This window comes from Anabrus simplex, chromosome 3, assembly GCF_040414725.1.
Source record: "Anabrus simplex isolate iqAnaSimp1 chromosome 3, ASM4041472v1, whole genome shotgun sequence".
NCBI lineage: Eukaryota > Metazoa > Arthropoda > Insecta > Orthoptera > Tettigoniidae > Anabrus > Anabrus simplex.
This window is the reverse complement of record NC_090267.1, coordinates 82,870,550-82,887,351: the sequence shown is the minus strand read 5'-3', so window position 1 is coordinate 82,887,351 and position 16,802 is coordinate 82,870,550. Positions and strand designations below refer to the sequence as shown.

General features: G+C 38.8%; 1 protein-coding gene across 1 annotated transcript in view; it reads right to left on the bottom strand.

The window, feature by feature from the left end:
* Positions 1 to 15,400, bottom strand: part of sra (RRM_RCAN_like domain containing protein Sra) — a 147,538-nt gene extending 132,138 nt beyond the window's left edge. Inside the window, exons 1-3 of the mRNA XM_067142604.2 lie at positions 15,249 to 15,400; positions 14,549 to 14,855; positions 9,250 to 9,423 (exon numbers count right to left, since the gene is read on the bottom strand). Coding sequence (XP_066998705.1) covers positions 9,250 to 9,423; positions 14,549 to 14,809 — 435 coding nt within the window. The 5' untranslated portion in view covers positions 14,810 to 14,855; positions 15,249 to 15,400. The remainder of the gene's footprint in view (positions 1 to 9,249; positions 9,424 to 14,548; positions 14,856 to 15,248) is intronic.
* Positions 15,401 to 16,802: the final 1,402 nt, after the last annotated feature.

The following is a 16,802-nucleotide window of genomic DNA, read 5'->3' as shown; positions in this document are numbered from 1 at the left end:
GTCGAAATTTTGTCCTGCAGGAGTTCTTTTACAAGCCAGTAAATCTATCAACATGAGGCTGATGTAATTGAACACCTTCAAATACCACTGGAGTGTGTAGGATCAAACCTGCCAAGTTTGGCTCAGAAAGCCAGTGTTTTACCATATGAGCTACTCAGCTTGGCAGGAGCTAGGATTGGGAAGGTAGCAGTCATGGACTTAATTAAGGTACAGCCCCAGCTATTGTCTGGTGCAAAAATGGTAAACCATAGAAGGCCATCTTCAGGGCTGTCGTCAGTGGGATTGGAACCCACTATCTCCCGAATGCAAGGCTCACGGCAGCGCAACCCAAACCGCACAGCCAACTCACTCGGGGACAAGACTTCAAACCAGCCCTAAAAATACAGGTTAAAAATTCCTGCCCTGGCTGGGAATTGAACCCAGGGCCTCTACATAAAGGCAGGCTCACTATCCCTACACCGTGGGGCCAGCACAAGATGGAGTAAAACAGGTCCAAAATATTGGCTGCTACAAACTAGGAAAAAGAAATGTTAGAAGTGAATGTCTTCTATAATTGTGGTTTGTAGATTTCTCCAGGAGGTTACTTTTAGACTAAACACTGGACTGATTACATATTAGTGAAATGACAATGGAACAAATCAATAATGATCTGCAAAACTTGCATTTGAGAGCAGACTATGGATCTGACCATATATTTGTTTTCAGAGAAATGTGTCTTGAATTGAGAGGAATTAAAATGCAGGCAAGACATCACTCTGATGTTGACACCATGAAGAATTTTGGTAAAAAAATTAAAAAATAAGCATCTTGAAAATTACAGTGGTTAGCACGCTCAGGGAAGTCTGCCTTAAACCTACAATAGAAAGTCTTTGCTGACAGAAGGAACCCTTTAAAACTGATTTATATAGGGTGGTACACCTTTCAAGCTACTAAGTTGAATGATATCTGACATTTCATACTTCAGTAAACATGCAATTTACTGAAGTAAAACTTTCAGAACTTACAGCTCAGCTCTCTAGCCTGAATTTGCAATTCTCATATATACAAAAAACCATTACTAGATAATATTTTTTTAAATCATGCAATCACCTAGATCTTTTCCTGATAATTTCCATAAAACTATTGCAATCTCTTTTAAGTCACATGTACTCAGACAGGTCTACAGTGAAAATGGAATAGGAGAGAGAGGAATTGTGGCCTGAATTAAGGTGAAGATAATCACATGGGAGTTCAAACCTCGGACCTGAGCTGTGAAATGATTTTGAATGAAAAATATCAAACTGTTGCAAGATGCATAAAATACCACAACCGTACAGTGATAACGAAGTACAGTACACAGTATTTTCAGCCAGACGAGCATCATGGTTGATTATGAGCCACTGAAACTGAGAAGTGAAGTGGAGCAAACAATATATATACTCAAAAATCACTATGCTGTTGACCGCAATGACATTTGATCACATCATTAAAAGTACGCTCAAGAATGCTAAAGTACTCCACTAAGAGGGTAGTATATTGCAGAGAGAGAATTACGACCTCAGGAGTAAGTTACTTGTTTTCATACCCTTACATACACTGGATTACAATAGTTTCCCTACAATCACTGTCACTGTCAGTACTGTCACACAAATATTCAAAAATGAAGCACTTGATTTCGGAGTTGTCAACAAAGATAGCAGTCGTGTTACTTCTCAGCTCTTAGATGTGAATGGCGAGATAAAATAATTATATTTGTCCGACTGTATACACAGCTGACCACAAATGTTTGGTACAGGCCTAGCCACAAGATTATTACAATTTTTTGTACAAATCTGTTCTAATTCTCTACTAGTTAAAAATACAAATGGTGATGCAAAATCTTCCGAGTTTCTTAATGGGTTGTTTTAACAATAATTTAGGTATGGAAGACATGGTTCATGTATCTCTTTTTTCTCTATATCAACCTCCTTTGCCTGTTGGACCAAGTTCTCAGACTGCTTTAACGCATAAGCCACATGCAGCATTTGGTTTATTGCCACAATGTCTACTTTTTTGTTGGAACCTCAGGATGACAAGCAGTGAACTTCCTCAAAAACTTGCCTCTCTCTGGAGCATAGTGAGGATGCTTGTGCTGCCTGTACATGATTATGTCTGCTATTCCCCTGTAGTTCACCTCTGGAGCAGAATCCCAGTACATGACCAAGGATTTCAATCTCACTATAACCTTCATGGCAGCAGCATTTGCAATGAGGCTTCCACCTTGAAATGCTCGGACAGCTGTTATACTGGGTGGTTCACCAGCCCCTTGCGATTTAGTTTTATGCATCCTGCTATATTTACTACACTTCTGAAGAGGATCCATTTTAGCTTTGGATTTTTTTAGAATCTAAAAAGAACAGCACTAATAAGCTTCTAATTTTCATGTGTATAAGACACTATCAATTCTCGATACTCATAGTGTGCAATCTGGCATCTTTTTATATTATAATTGTAATATGTAAATTTAAAAGGTTTTTAATATGTAATGTAATTCTCATTGTAAACCATGTATGGATAGATAATGTTTCAGACATTTGACCTTAAGGTTACCTACAGGCTGATGATGCCCTTAACAAGGGGCGAAACATGTCCCTGAGAAGTTAATATAGTATTATGTAGATTTCAACTACATAGCACGTGGTTTGTATTGAATAAGTGGTGATGATAAAATCTGCTCCTGGTCTGCGTGCGCACCTCCTGTTATAAGGTAAGTGTTCTTCGTATCTATGCTTGTTTTATGGGTTCATTCGAGGTACCCATAATGAATTAATAGTGGTGCTCATGATTTCCGCTGTCTTCTAGCCCGTAACAACACATCTCGTTACATTACCCCGGTTTAGATAGAGGGACCGCTGTATTTCAGAATTGCATAAAAGCAGCAGGATGCATTTTAAATAAATTGCAAGGGGATGGTGAAACAACCGGTAATGCACAACATCTTTAGAGTGCTTGACCCTTCTGAAGAGGAGAAACCTTTCCTTGTGCTCATTAACTATTCAGTTTTGCATGTTCAGCATAATTCTCAACACCTTCACCTCAAAGTTTCAGAGCGTCAGCCACCAGATTCCAAGATCGCAGGTTCAAACCTTGAATAGTTGATCAGATATTTGAAAGGCAGTAAAAAAAGTTCATTCAACACTCCATGTGGTACGATGTTGGCATGTAAAAGATATCTGGTGACACAACTGGTGTTTACTTAAATACCACTGAAAAAGATCTATTTCCATCTTGTCAATACTATTAAATACTATTAAAATTTATTTAAACTATATTAAAAAAAGGTCAAACATGTTTCGAGAACCCCACCGTTCTCTTCATCAGTCACCATACAATTTGTGGACTTGATACCTAATCATCTACACGAACATTCTAAACAAGTTATTAGTTAACAACAAGAATAGTTATCTATATGAAATTACACTATTCTAAATAAGTTATTATTGAAACAATAGATTTGTCAAATAAACAAAATATTTAAATTACACAAAACCACAAAAATAAACTTCTCTTTCTTTTTACAATTCTAACAATAACTGTGGACACGCACTGTTTTTGTATGATTTTAGAATGTTAAGAAGAGATGCGAAGCGGCCAGTACTCCTCAAGCATCCCTTGGGACAATATTGACTAGTGACAACACCATTGTAATCCACCAAAAACCAGTGATAGTCACAAGGTAAGGTTAGGATAGGTTAGGTTAGGTTAGGTTAGGTTCAGTGCAACAGAATATCTAATTAACAGACCGTTGTCATTGAAACCACTGGTGGTGACAATGATTGAATACAATAAACATACAAATGGAATAAATTATTGGTCTATCAAGGTTTCGTCAGGTAGAAACAACCAACACCATACAAACAAATGATACAACTGATTCATACATACATACATACATACATACATACATACATACACAGTCATCATCATCATCCTTAACCATCCCCAGTTTCCCAGGTGTGGTATATGAGCCTCCTCCATCTCATCCTGTCCTTGTACTATTCTTCCTCCACCAACTTGTCCCAATCATGACCTCTCAGCAGTACATCGTTCTTAACTAAATCTATCCATTTCCTTCGTGGCCTTCCCATGGGTCGTCTTCCTTCTACTTTTCTGTCAAATTCCTTCCTTGCAGTTCTGTTTACTGGCATCCTCTTCATGTGACCAAACCACTTCAGTCTTGATATCTGAATCTTATTGAGGAGAGAATCATCTATTCCTACTTCTTCTCTAATTTTCTCATTCCTAATGTTGTCTTTCCTGGTTTTCTGGATCATAGTGTGTAGGAATTTCATTTCAGCTGCCTGAAGTTTGGAGTTATCTCTATTGGTCAGTGTTGTGGTTTCGAGACTGTATGTAAGAATTGGTGTAGCCTATAATAGGACTTGTACAATGTCATTTTTGTTTTCATGGGTATTTGTTCATCCCACAGCAGGTATCTTACCTGGTGGTAAAATTGTGTTGCCTTATTGATTCGATTGTTCACCTCATGTTTTGCTAGGTTGTCATTTTATATAATGCTACCCAAGTATTTGAAAACTGGAACGCTGTCCAGTTGGGCTTCATTTAACATGACTATTGGTTCTGCTCCTTCCCCATACACTTTCAACACCACGGTCTTGGTCTTGCTGATGTTTAAACCATATTTCTTAAACTCCTCATTCCAGCTTTGCATTCTCTCTCCCAATTCCTCTTCCGAGTCACTCCAGATCGCAACATCATCTGCAAATGTGAAGGCTTTGATATCTCCATGTTCTTTCCTTTTAATAGATTTCATTACTACATCCATTACAATAATAAATAGTGGTGACAATGAGCTGCCCTGCTGCACTCCTCTCTTTGTTCCAAACCAGTCCGACAAACCACATCCTACTTGAATACAGCTTCTATTCCCACTATACAACATTTTCACTTTGTCTATGAGGCTGTCTCGCACTTGAAGTTCTTTCAGGCATTGCCAAATCTTTCCCTTGGTACATTGTCGTATGCTTTCTCAATGTCCAAAAATATTAGAAATAAAGGCTTGTTCTTCTCCCAGTACTTTTCCATTAGCATCCTAATTGCAAATATAAGGTCTGTAGTTGACCTTCCTGGTCTGAAACCATACTGCTCTTCTTCCAAAATTGGTTCAACAATATCTCTGATTCTGGCCTCTATTATTTTTTCCAATATTTTCAGGACATGAGACAGTAGTGTGATACCACGGCAATTAGTACATTTTCGTCGGCTTCCTTTCTTGAACAGAGGTACAATGATGCCCATCTTCCAGTCCTCTGGAATAGTATTTTCCTCCCATATCTTGTTGAGCAGTCTGTAGAGCCATTGGATTCCTGGAATTCCCGCTGCTTTCAGTATATCTGCACTTAGCTCATCTATGCCCACTGCCCTTCCTTTCTTCATGCTCTTGAGCGCATTTTCAACCTCAAGCCATGTAATTGGTGGTTCAGTTGTGGTTCCTCGACTTGGCTCTTCTCTATCCGTTGTTATGTTTTCTGCATCTCCATTCAGCAGCTTTTTGAAATAGATCTTGAGTTCTTGTTTAATTTCTCCCTCTTCTTGTGCCAGAGTTCCATCATCACGTTCTATGGTCTCTTGATCCCTTCACTTGTTTTTCACTACTCTGTATAGCAATTTCATATTTCCTCTACTGTCCTCTTCCAGTTTGTCTGCAAACTCATTCCATTTCTTCTCTTTTTCTTCCCTTACAATGTTCTTTACAGCGAGTTTCTTGTTCCTGTATACTCCTTGAAGTCTTTGTATTTCTTGTTCATTTCGTTCTTGTCCCTGTTTGTTTTTCGTTGTCCAGTACTTTATTTGGTTTCTTTCTTTCACTGCCGTTTTCACTCTATCAGTCCACCATGGTGTCTCCTTTTTTCTTTTGATTGAACTTGTAACTCCACATAGGTTTTTGGCTTCTCCCACAAAGATGTCTTTGAAGGCCTTCCACTCTTCATTAACACTGGTTACTTCACCCTTCCGCAAACTCTGTTGAATCCTTAGTTTGTATTCTTCCTTTATTTGGACTTCTTGCAACTTCCAAGTTTTAATCCTTGGTTTTTTCATAATAATTTTCTGCGTTTCATTAGTCTTATGTTTGAAGTCTACTACCAACAATCTGTGGTCACTGTCCATGCTTTCACTAGGGATGACCTTTACTTCTGTGATGTACCTGCCACCATCTTTATTCGTGATTACGTAGTCAATGTTCTATACTGGCCATCCCAACTGTACCTTGTTATTCTGTGACTGTCTCTTTTTCTGAAGAATGTATTTTTGATTATAAGATAATTTCTTCTGCACAGATCTAATAGTTGTTCTCCTTCTACATTCCTTTGTCCAAATCCATGTGGACCAATGATGTTCTCGTACCAAAGTCTGTCTACCTCAACCTGCGCATTTAGATCTCCAATAATAATAACATTTTCCTCATTAACTGTATCTTCCAGGTCTTGCCTAAATTTCTCTTTGTCTTCCTCACTGCAGCCTGTCTGTGGGGCATACACTTGTATGACGGTGTACTTACTTTTCTCCAGTTTCATGAACATTTTAATGATTCTATCACTTTTGCAGATAACTTCAGCTGTAGCATAAGTCCCTTTGTTAATTAAGAATCCAACACCATTTTTCGCTACCTTCTCCTGTCCACTCCAGTATAATTTATATCCTCCACGAAGTGTCTTACTTCCAATCCCTTTCCATTTGGTCTCACTTAATCCCAATATTGATATTTTTCTTCTATCCATCATGTCTAGGAGTTCTTCTCCCTTTCCAGTTAATGATAGAATGTTCATAGTTCCAATTCGGTATTTGGGTCTCTTTTTTATTTGGGGTTTTTCAGAACAATGTATATCATCAGCCTTACGGTCATCATACTTTACAATTGTCTGAGAGGATGTGTCAGTCCGGTCTATAATCTTCTTTTCGAGGCTCTTTTTCTTACTGAAAGTGACTGTACTCAATACTCTCCTGCTGACTTGCAACTGGGCAACTGGAGTGGGACAATGATGATGATAATATTAATTTATGGCACTCACTGTTCTTTAAGGAAAAGAAATATCCAGTCAACTATATTTGCAGTGAACTTAGTTTTTACTATTATTGTACTATTTTTGACTAGCATAATATCCTGTCACACACAAACAAATACACACACAGACAGAACATGCAACACCGATTCAATCTCATGAATGATGGGCAGGATGTCCAACCTCACCAATTTATGTTCCGCACTATTTAAAAACATTGAATGTATTTTCCTCTACTGTGATTCTGCAATTTTTTAAAAATAATAAATGTGGCTGAAATGAAGGTGGATATGCTACAAGGTATCACTTTTTATAGAAGGAATGTGTTGTGGTAAAGTTCACGTACGCAGATTTTGAGTTCACGTACTTTTTATCGTTTCTCAAAGTAATATCGATAGCAATTCAGTCACATATGACAGTGACATGTTCCGTGGTAAATGTGAATTAATTCGCAATGCCATCTGTCTTAATGGCAATATACTCTGTATCCGTATACCCTATACAGGGTGAAGCGAAATTCGTGCACTTGGGCGTCGCAGCGCGACTCCTTACTCGCCAGCAATAAAAAAATGTCTCTCACAAAAGTTGGTCCTGCGAGTATATCAGGCAGAAAAAGGACGTTGAGGTGTGGCAATTTGGCAACACGGTAACCACATGTAGGGTAAGTACCTCTGTCAGCAAATATTACCCGTGCTGTACAGTTGGTGCAGTGGATAGAGTTTTGGGTTCGCATGCAGGAGGTCGAGGGTTCGATCCTGGGTTGAGGCACATTTTTTATTTGCTAATTCCCATAGGACATTACATACTGTAATACAGTAAGATACCCGTACCTTACGTCACATGTATCCTACATTTACAACATTTTGTAACGCTGAACACAACAATACTTTGCTAGGCCTACTGGTAACGTAAGGCCCTAACGAAATGTAATGGACCTGAACGAGGCAAGAATAATAGTTGGTACTAATCTATGAGACCAATGGAGGAGGGCACAAAGAAAACAGGTTTCGCATCTAGTACATGAAGTGGTGCGAATGAATTCATGCCCACGACGTGGAAAGGGCGTCTTTCAAAGCTGACCAATGAGAGCGATTGTTCGTCCATTTCTAGGATCGTAGTATGTAAGTGCAAATGGTGTCTATAGGACCCGCTGCAATCACTGTTGACGATTAAGATGCCAGATACCACACACCACCTGTACTACATTTACAAAATAAAAAAAATACACGGTTCAACCCAGAATCGACTCCTCGACCTCCTGCATGCTAACCCAAAACTCTATCCACTGCACCAACTGTACAGCACGAATAACATGTGCTGACAGAGGTAGTTAACCTACATGTGCTTACAGTGTTGCCAAATTGCCACACCTCAACGTCCTTTTTCTGCCTGATATACTCGCAGGACCAACTTTTGTGAGAGACTTTTTTTATTGCTGGCATGTGAGGAGTCGCGCTGCGACACCCGAGTGCGCGAATTTCGCTTCACCCTGTATATTTACACGACTCTTAAATCTTTACTTGGCAAGTGACATGTTAGCGAAGTGGTAAAGGTACGAGACTACCAGACTTTGAGACTGGTGGTTCAAATCGACCTGTCACCAGGAATATATAACAGGTAAGATAAATTTATGTAAAATGAAAATATATATGATGAAAATAAATGTAAGTTAGGATAAGAGGAGAGAGGAGGAGGAGAGTGAAGAGATAAGTTGGTAAAACTATTCACTAATTTTAGTTTCTCCCCACCCGAAATCCCCACTACCCAGACAGATCCCGCAAGTATGACATCATGGATATGCCAGCGCATTCTGGCCTTGTTCCCTGAATAAAATGTGAACTAGTAGAGATAATCAAGCACAGTTTATCTCAAAAGAAAGACCAACTCTTCCTTTTTCGAACGGATCATAACATGTCATGCCAAATCTTGGCAGAAGTCTTAAAATATATGTTCAAATCTGACCAAGCTAACACGGTTCATGTGCCCCTCATGCTATCGCATGGCTCAGAGCTGTTGGTATGTGCCAATGAGTTTAGCTCTCATTACTGAGTGGCTTACCAAAGACATTCTTACTTATATGCAACTGCCACAACACCACAGTATCCATGCTAGAAGAACAACAGAATGATTGGCATTAAGGAAAAACAGGGTTAAAAAAATCTTTCAAAACATGACTCAAGCCTTATTGAAACAGTGATCAATATCCTACCTGTGCAAAGTAACAGTTAATAATGGTGTCCCCAAAACGAGTCTGATGTAAGTGTATTCTAGCCTTTGCAGCAGCAGCAGGGCAGTTGTAGTTCACTCGCATTCTTCTGAAGCTCCGGAAAAACTGGAATGATGCTGGTTCACCAAACTGACTAAACAATACTTCTAGCTCTTTCTGAAATAATAAAAGCAAATTTCACTGATAGGTTTACTTTAAAATACTTTCAAATATCTAAGCAACCTATAACTTAATACTGTATAGAAAATTAACAATTTTGTACAGAGTGGATTATCTAAGTCCAGGAATATATAACAGGTAAGATAAATTTATGTAAAATGAAAATATATATGATGAAAATAAATGTAAGTTAGGATAAGAGGAGAGAGAAGGAGGAGGAGGAGGAGGAGGAGGAGAGTGAAGAGATAAGTTGGTAAAACTATTCACTAACCAACCAACAGCTGAGACAGACTTTTATGGGTAAACAGTTTGTAAGGAAATTACTACTTTTTCCATTTACTTTTCTTAAGTAGACTATGATGATGCTAACTAATGCACTCCAATAGTAGGTATACTTTAGAAACAACAGAAGAATTAGGCACAATTTTTCATCAACAAGAGGGTTATGAGGATAAATAAAAAGTATTAATGATTACATCAAGACGATTAGAAAAGATAGACCTGTTCCTCAGCTCAATGGTCAGCTTCACATTTCTTGCTTCAGAGGACCCCGCGTACAATTCTTGGCCAGGTTGGAGATATTAGCTGCTTCTGGGGTTTGTCTCAATACACATCCCTTCATTTACATACAACACCCACTTTACCAACCACCACAAAAATACCCAATAGTCAATACATCTCTCCATATAGAGTCGGCATCAAAAAGTTGTTGGTGGTGGTGATAACTGTGTTAAGAAGAAATACAACTGAGCAACCCTTCTCTCTCAACATTAAATCAGAGAGAAATGGAAGAGGACAGACACTTTGAAAAATTGAAGTATCAGCAAAGGATAGAGAAGGGCCATGAAGGGTATGAAAATAAACTCCCTAAACTTTGCAATTCTAATACTGACAGAGTCAGAAAAGAACAAAAATTGCCAAGGAAAGTCCTATGCATTTTTGTTTGGGTCATCAGTCCACAGACTGGTTTGATGCAACTCACCATGCCACCCTATCCTGAGCTAACCTTTCCATTTCTACATAAATACTACATGCTACATCTAAAAAAACAAACCCCACGGCGCAACAGCCCCAAAGGGCCATGACCTACCAAGCAACCGCTGCTCAGCGGCCAATAGATTACGAGGCGTCGTGTGGTCAGCACGACGAATTCTCAATTGTAATCACGTAGGCTGGGTGGACCTCAAAGAAGCCCTCGGATCAAGGTAAAAAAAAATCCCTGACCTGGCCGGGAATTGAACCCGGGGCCTCCGGGTGAAAGGCAGGCATGCTACCCCTACATCGCGGGGCCGGCTCACATTCTATATCTACGATACTCTAATTTGTTTGTCAAATTCATGCCTTAGTCTACTCCTACTTTTTATGGCGTACACTTCCCCCCACAAAACTAACTGAACAAGTCCTGGGTGTCTTAAGATGTGTCTTATCATCCTACCTCCTTTTCTGGTCAAATTTAGCTAAATTGTTCTCTCACCAATTTGATTCAGTACCTCCTCATTCATGATTTGATCTACCCACTTCACCTTCAGCATTCTTCTGTAACACATTTCAAAAGCTTCTATTCTCTTCCTTTATTAGTTATTGTCCATGTGTCTTACTTATTTGTACAATGCTACACACCAGACGAAAGTCTTAAAAAACATATTTCTAATTCCCAGACCAGAGTTCGGCATGTGCAAAAATCTCTTCTTAAGAAAGGCCTTCCTTATTTGTCCTAATCTGCATTTTATGACGTCCTTATTTCTGCCATATTAGTTATTCTACTACCCAAGTAACAGACGTCCTTAGCCATATTAGTTATTCTCACTACCCAAGTAACAATGTTCACCTACTTCTTTTAAGACTTCATATCGTAATCTATCAGGCCTATGTCCTCAATCACCTAGCCATGTTTGACTCCACTCCATTACTTCTGTTTTTATTTTCATCTTGTACTCCTTCTACAAGATTTGCCCGCCTGGTGGCCATGATCGTTAAGGCGTTAAGTCTCTATGGTCTGACACTGTGGTTATTCAAGTCCCGTTGGTAAAAAAACAGCACCGTCAGAATGTTGAAATCTATTAAAGAAACTATTTAGAAAGGTCAATACAGGATCAAATAAATTCCTATTATGGTTAAGTTTATCAACAATCAGAATGTTGGTCGGCAGGGTAGAAGATGAGGTGGCAAACAATTTCTAATCACTAGATTGCATGCCAATAGCCTGGATTCAAGTCTAAACTTCTCCACAATGTTCATATGGAGTGACGGCATTACACTGTCCATGGTGACTCGTCTGTCAGATGGGGACGTTAAAGCCTTGACAGACCCGTTGGTGGTGTTTGACAGGAGTAGGCTATGTGCCAGCGGCGGATTACACCCTCTCCCTTCCTACTATCATACATAACGTAATTCATTTCATCTCATTAACTCCTCCAATGAGGTTGACATCAGGAAGGGTATATTTGGTTGTAAGAACTTGCCACAAAAATTCATCTCACATCATACCCGACTGTGTTGAGAAACAGGGCAAGGGATTTACATGAAAATTGAAAGAGGATGTGTACAGCAGTAGAAAGATGCTACACTGACTTACAAGAGGGGAGAGAGATGATTTTTTTTTAAATTTGCTTTACAATGCACCGATAGGTCTTACGGCGACGATAGGATAGGAAGGCCTAGGAGTGTGAAGGGAGCGGTCATGCCCTTAATTAAGGTACAGCCCCAGTATTTGCCTGGTGCGAAAGTGTAAAACCACGGAAAACCATCTTCAGGGCTGCTGACAGTGGGGTTCGAACCCACTATCTCCTGGATGCAAAGAGAAAAGGAGTCTAGACAAAGCAGATGAAAGGGAATAAAGGAGAGATAAATACACAAGCAGAGGAGATAAGGAAAAGATGGAAGGATTACTTTAATGAACTCCTGAATGTGAGAAGAAGTTAAGAGGAGAAGATATGTCATACCAATTTGACATTATGAAATGCTTTCTTTTCTTTATGTCCATATATTTATTCAGGTCATTTTCTAATCTTCTCTCTAGCATTAGCCTCACTGTTACAATTGCTTCTCTTGTTCCTTTCCCTTTTTTTATAAACAAAATGGTCTTCGGTTATAATTAATTACCTATTAACTGCCTACTGACATAATGCCATTATGCTAAGGTGAGTATTATGTACTTTTACGATAAAGATTTATGATGCAATTGGACAAGGGGAAGCAATACTGCGTAACCATCCCCTTTTAAAACTTATCACAGGAAATAATGGAAGAGTTCAGACCTTTCAAAAATTGGAGGTATCGGCAACAGGAAGGGCCTAAAAGAGATGTGAAAATCAAAGACTCCCTAGATCTCACAAACTTATTACCGACGGGCTTGGAAGAGTACAAGACCAAGCAAGTTGGCCATGCGGTTAGGATTGCGTGGCTGTGAGCCTGAATTTGGAAGACAGTGATTCCAAACCCCTCTGTTGACAGCCATGGTTTTCCACGGTTTCCCATTTTCACACCATGCTTCTTTTCCACTCCTAGCCCTTTCCTGCTCCATTGTCACCACAAGACCAATCTGTGTTAGTGCGACACAAAGCAGAATTGTAAAAAAAAAAAAAAAATTATATATATATATACACACACACACAAGAGTTGACATGGGGAGGTCAGTTAGGAAAGATGAAAGTTAGGAGCATGTCATAAGTAAGGGGAAACAATGTCATATTCACACACGGGCCCTATGATTGTCAGTCCACTTTCCTAAGTTGAGAGTCCCTGGTGTTTTACCTCTTCTAGTCATCTTTCATGACAGACAAGGGATTCAGAGGACATTTGCTGTGCCAACACCTTTGAGAATTAACTGAAATTGGTCAATCCTGGGTAAATTCCATGAGTTAAGTGCTTGGAGGCAGACTGGACTAATCATAAGTATGGTAACCTAAGATAATCCATGTTATCACTATCTTCTATAATAATCAATGCCATTTTAGTTATTATTCAGCTGTAAGTATGTAGCCTCAACTTTTGTACTGTACTATATGCATTTTAATCCTTCTAATTAAAGTTACTGTACAACATTGTTTAATACTGCATACATTTCCAGGTTCAATTTATACTCCTACAGGAAACATATCAAGACAAAACATAATTATTATTCTTCTACCGCTTTTTCCTATACCTGTGGAGTCGCAGGTGTGAAATGTGTCACAAGTTGATTTGGCCGTTTCACGACCAGAGGCCCTTCCTGACGTCAACCCTATGGAGGGATGTAAACACTATTGTGCATTTTTGTATTGGTTGGTAATGTGATGTGTAGTCTGAACATGAACAGGAAAGTGTTGCAAAAACACAAACGCCCAGCCAAGCCAAAATAATTAATCAGGTGCGATTAAAATTCTTGACCCAGCTGGAAATCGAATCTAGGACCTTCTGAACCGAAGGCACCAATGCTAACCATTCAGCCAAGGAGTTTGACTCGATAACAGATAAATCAAAATTTTAACACCAAAATACCTTTTGGTTTGTTTTTGAAGTGTTGTATATAACTACTACTGTCATTCACTAGGCAGAGTACTGAGCTGCTTGAAGAAAGGAGCATGAAATGGTATCATGTATGGCTTGAATTCTATGCTGCAGAAGCTATGATGCGGTATAGAAATGGACTGAAGCAAAATATGAACTGGAAACAATGTAGTCACACGGATGGCAGTGCATGGGTTCCATAAAAAATGTGTAAGTTACGACACAGCAATTTCATGAAGCACATGATAACTGTGTGTCCTCTTTGAGCGAGGAGGAAAGGCGAGATCGATACCAAATATAAAAGAAAAAGTAAAAAAAAAAACCTATTGTCCTCATCCTGAGGTGTGGCAGCTTTATTTAGGCACATCCCCAATGGAGGTGAGTTGCATGTACCATTTCACCCACATACCAGCCCTCCTGCCATACTTAAATTTCTGACAGTACCGGGAAACGAACCCAGGCCTCCGAGGAGAGCAGCTAATAACACTGTTACGCTACAGAGGCGGACAGAGAGAGAAGTAGGCTAATGAGTACAGTAGATTTACCGAGACCTGTAAATTTTAATCTCTCTGCACAAGTATGTTCATTCCCTTTATAAATGAATTACAGTAATTCAACTTTAAAAAATACTTGCCTTTTTATCTTCATTCTTGAAAATTGAACTATCTAAATTGGTGACTATAAGAGATGTTGGAAGATCTTCATCATGAATTAGTTCATCCAAAGAACGGGCACCATCAGCATTTTGCTGGGGAGTGTCCCTCTGAAGCTCCAATTCAATATAATTTGGATGCACATTTGGTAAGCCATCCACTTCATTGATAATGATGTCACTCTCATCATTTGACATAGGATCATCGAGATCAACAGCCATGTGTCCCTCCTGTTCCTCCATATCAAAGGCTGCTTGCCAACTAGTTGTACGTGTAAATAGCACCAAACTAAACATAACATTGAAACGGAATATGAACTTACAACAGATGGTCACTATCATTCACAAATACTCACTGTCAACCAAAAATAAATTCATCAAAACATGAAATTAGAAGCAATTACAATGTTTACACTTTCAATAAAATTAGGTTATACAATGACAGTCGTAGTACAAACATACCGATAACATGTCTGAAATCTTGACTAATTGCCTTCGCAATTACAGAATAATACAAACGAAACTCATATGCCTTACTTTAACAAAATGACAGTGTATAGGGCAATTACAAAACATCATTATTTAGCGTATACCACGGACAAACGAACGTCACTTTTCCTAGCCGAGTCACACACTAGATGGAAAAGCAGTTCAGTTATTGAGAATACAGAAAAATACGTACGTGAACCGTAGGCAAGTCTTAAAAAGTCATGATGTGCGAAAAACAATATTCGCCATTCATGTAGACAGCAAAATTACAACATCTCGCTTATTTTCTTTCATCGAAAGGACCAACATTAGGCACCTTTGGCCTTTTAAATTTCAAACACAGTGTTTTGTTTCTCAGTTACGTGAGTAGCCGTTTAGTAGGAGAGAGCGCCAGAGTTTCTGATTTTCATACTCTCATCTTCAACCGCGCAACTCGGGAGGATGCATACAACCTATTCTAGATACAATTCAATAGTTCAGTCGTGTCTTTCACGTTCCACAATTTCATTAGAACTAAACTGTTTAGTCATTGATGTGCGCGATACACGACAGCCAACAAGCAGTCATTGTACAATGAACAATAATATTTTTTTTAAAAAATACCCTTGCGTGTGTACTAATGTATCTTGAAATGAACAAGAAAAGAAAAAAGATAATTTTTTGTTCATCCATTATTCAGTAACAGATTACCGAGAGGAAAATTTCACACATTGTTTTCGGAGCTGCAACAGTACCAAGGAAAGTTTTTAATAAAGAGAGAAGAGCGCACGAATGTGCATGTAAATGGTCCTACTCTTTACTATATTCATGTAAGATATTTTCTCTTTAGCTGCACTTATTGAAGTGGTATCGTTCACATATTTTCCCACACAATTTGCACACTCATTCATCGCTTGGTTCGTGATATATCTCTTTCACACATAGCTTATGATAAAATCCGTGTACAGCTAGCCTGTTGATGGCGCTGCGAATGTTCTGATTTGGGCCCATCAGGACTCTACTAGTCATAGCATCTGTCACGTAAAACTCCGGCCAGATCTCTTCTCTTTTTCAAGTATAATCGAATTAGCTCGAGTAGTTACGATGAGCTTGTCTCATTAAATGGCCCATGTTTAAAAAGTCAGGGCGCTAAATGGAAGAAGTCTATTTTCCCACAAGAAAGTCTGGATGTTACACTAAAGGCCGGTCTCCACTGATTAACATTTAACAACAACATGTTAAATGTTAAAAGTGTTAAATGTTAACTGGTGACACCGTCAGCATGTTAAATGTTAAATGTCAAAAACTGTTTCATTTAACATTGTGTCCACACTTAATAAACATGTTAAACTTGACATCCTTTGTTTATATACAGGTAGTTCATCATATCAATTTATGGTAATACATTTAGATGGTGTCTAGTATTTTTAAATAAGGACAATGGAATCAGATGAAGAGGAATTGGCCTTTGTTATTGCCACTGTTGCTTCTTGTTATGATTTAGAAATTCAGTTTTATTAGGCACATTTCCTCCCCTCACTCTGCTCATAGCTTCAAAAGCAAACCACTTTGAAGTACAGGGTATAAACTTCGTCCGCTCCCGACTACCGACTTTTCTGAACTTTCTGCAATTCTCGACTGTACTGGGAGCGGAGGGACGCTAGTATTTTTTTTTTTTCGATTTACTCGCGGGAACAATTATAGATATTTTCGAGTTCCTGGAAACTGTCGGCTTTCTTCGCTTTATATCTGTATTCCTCTGGTGAGA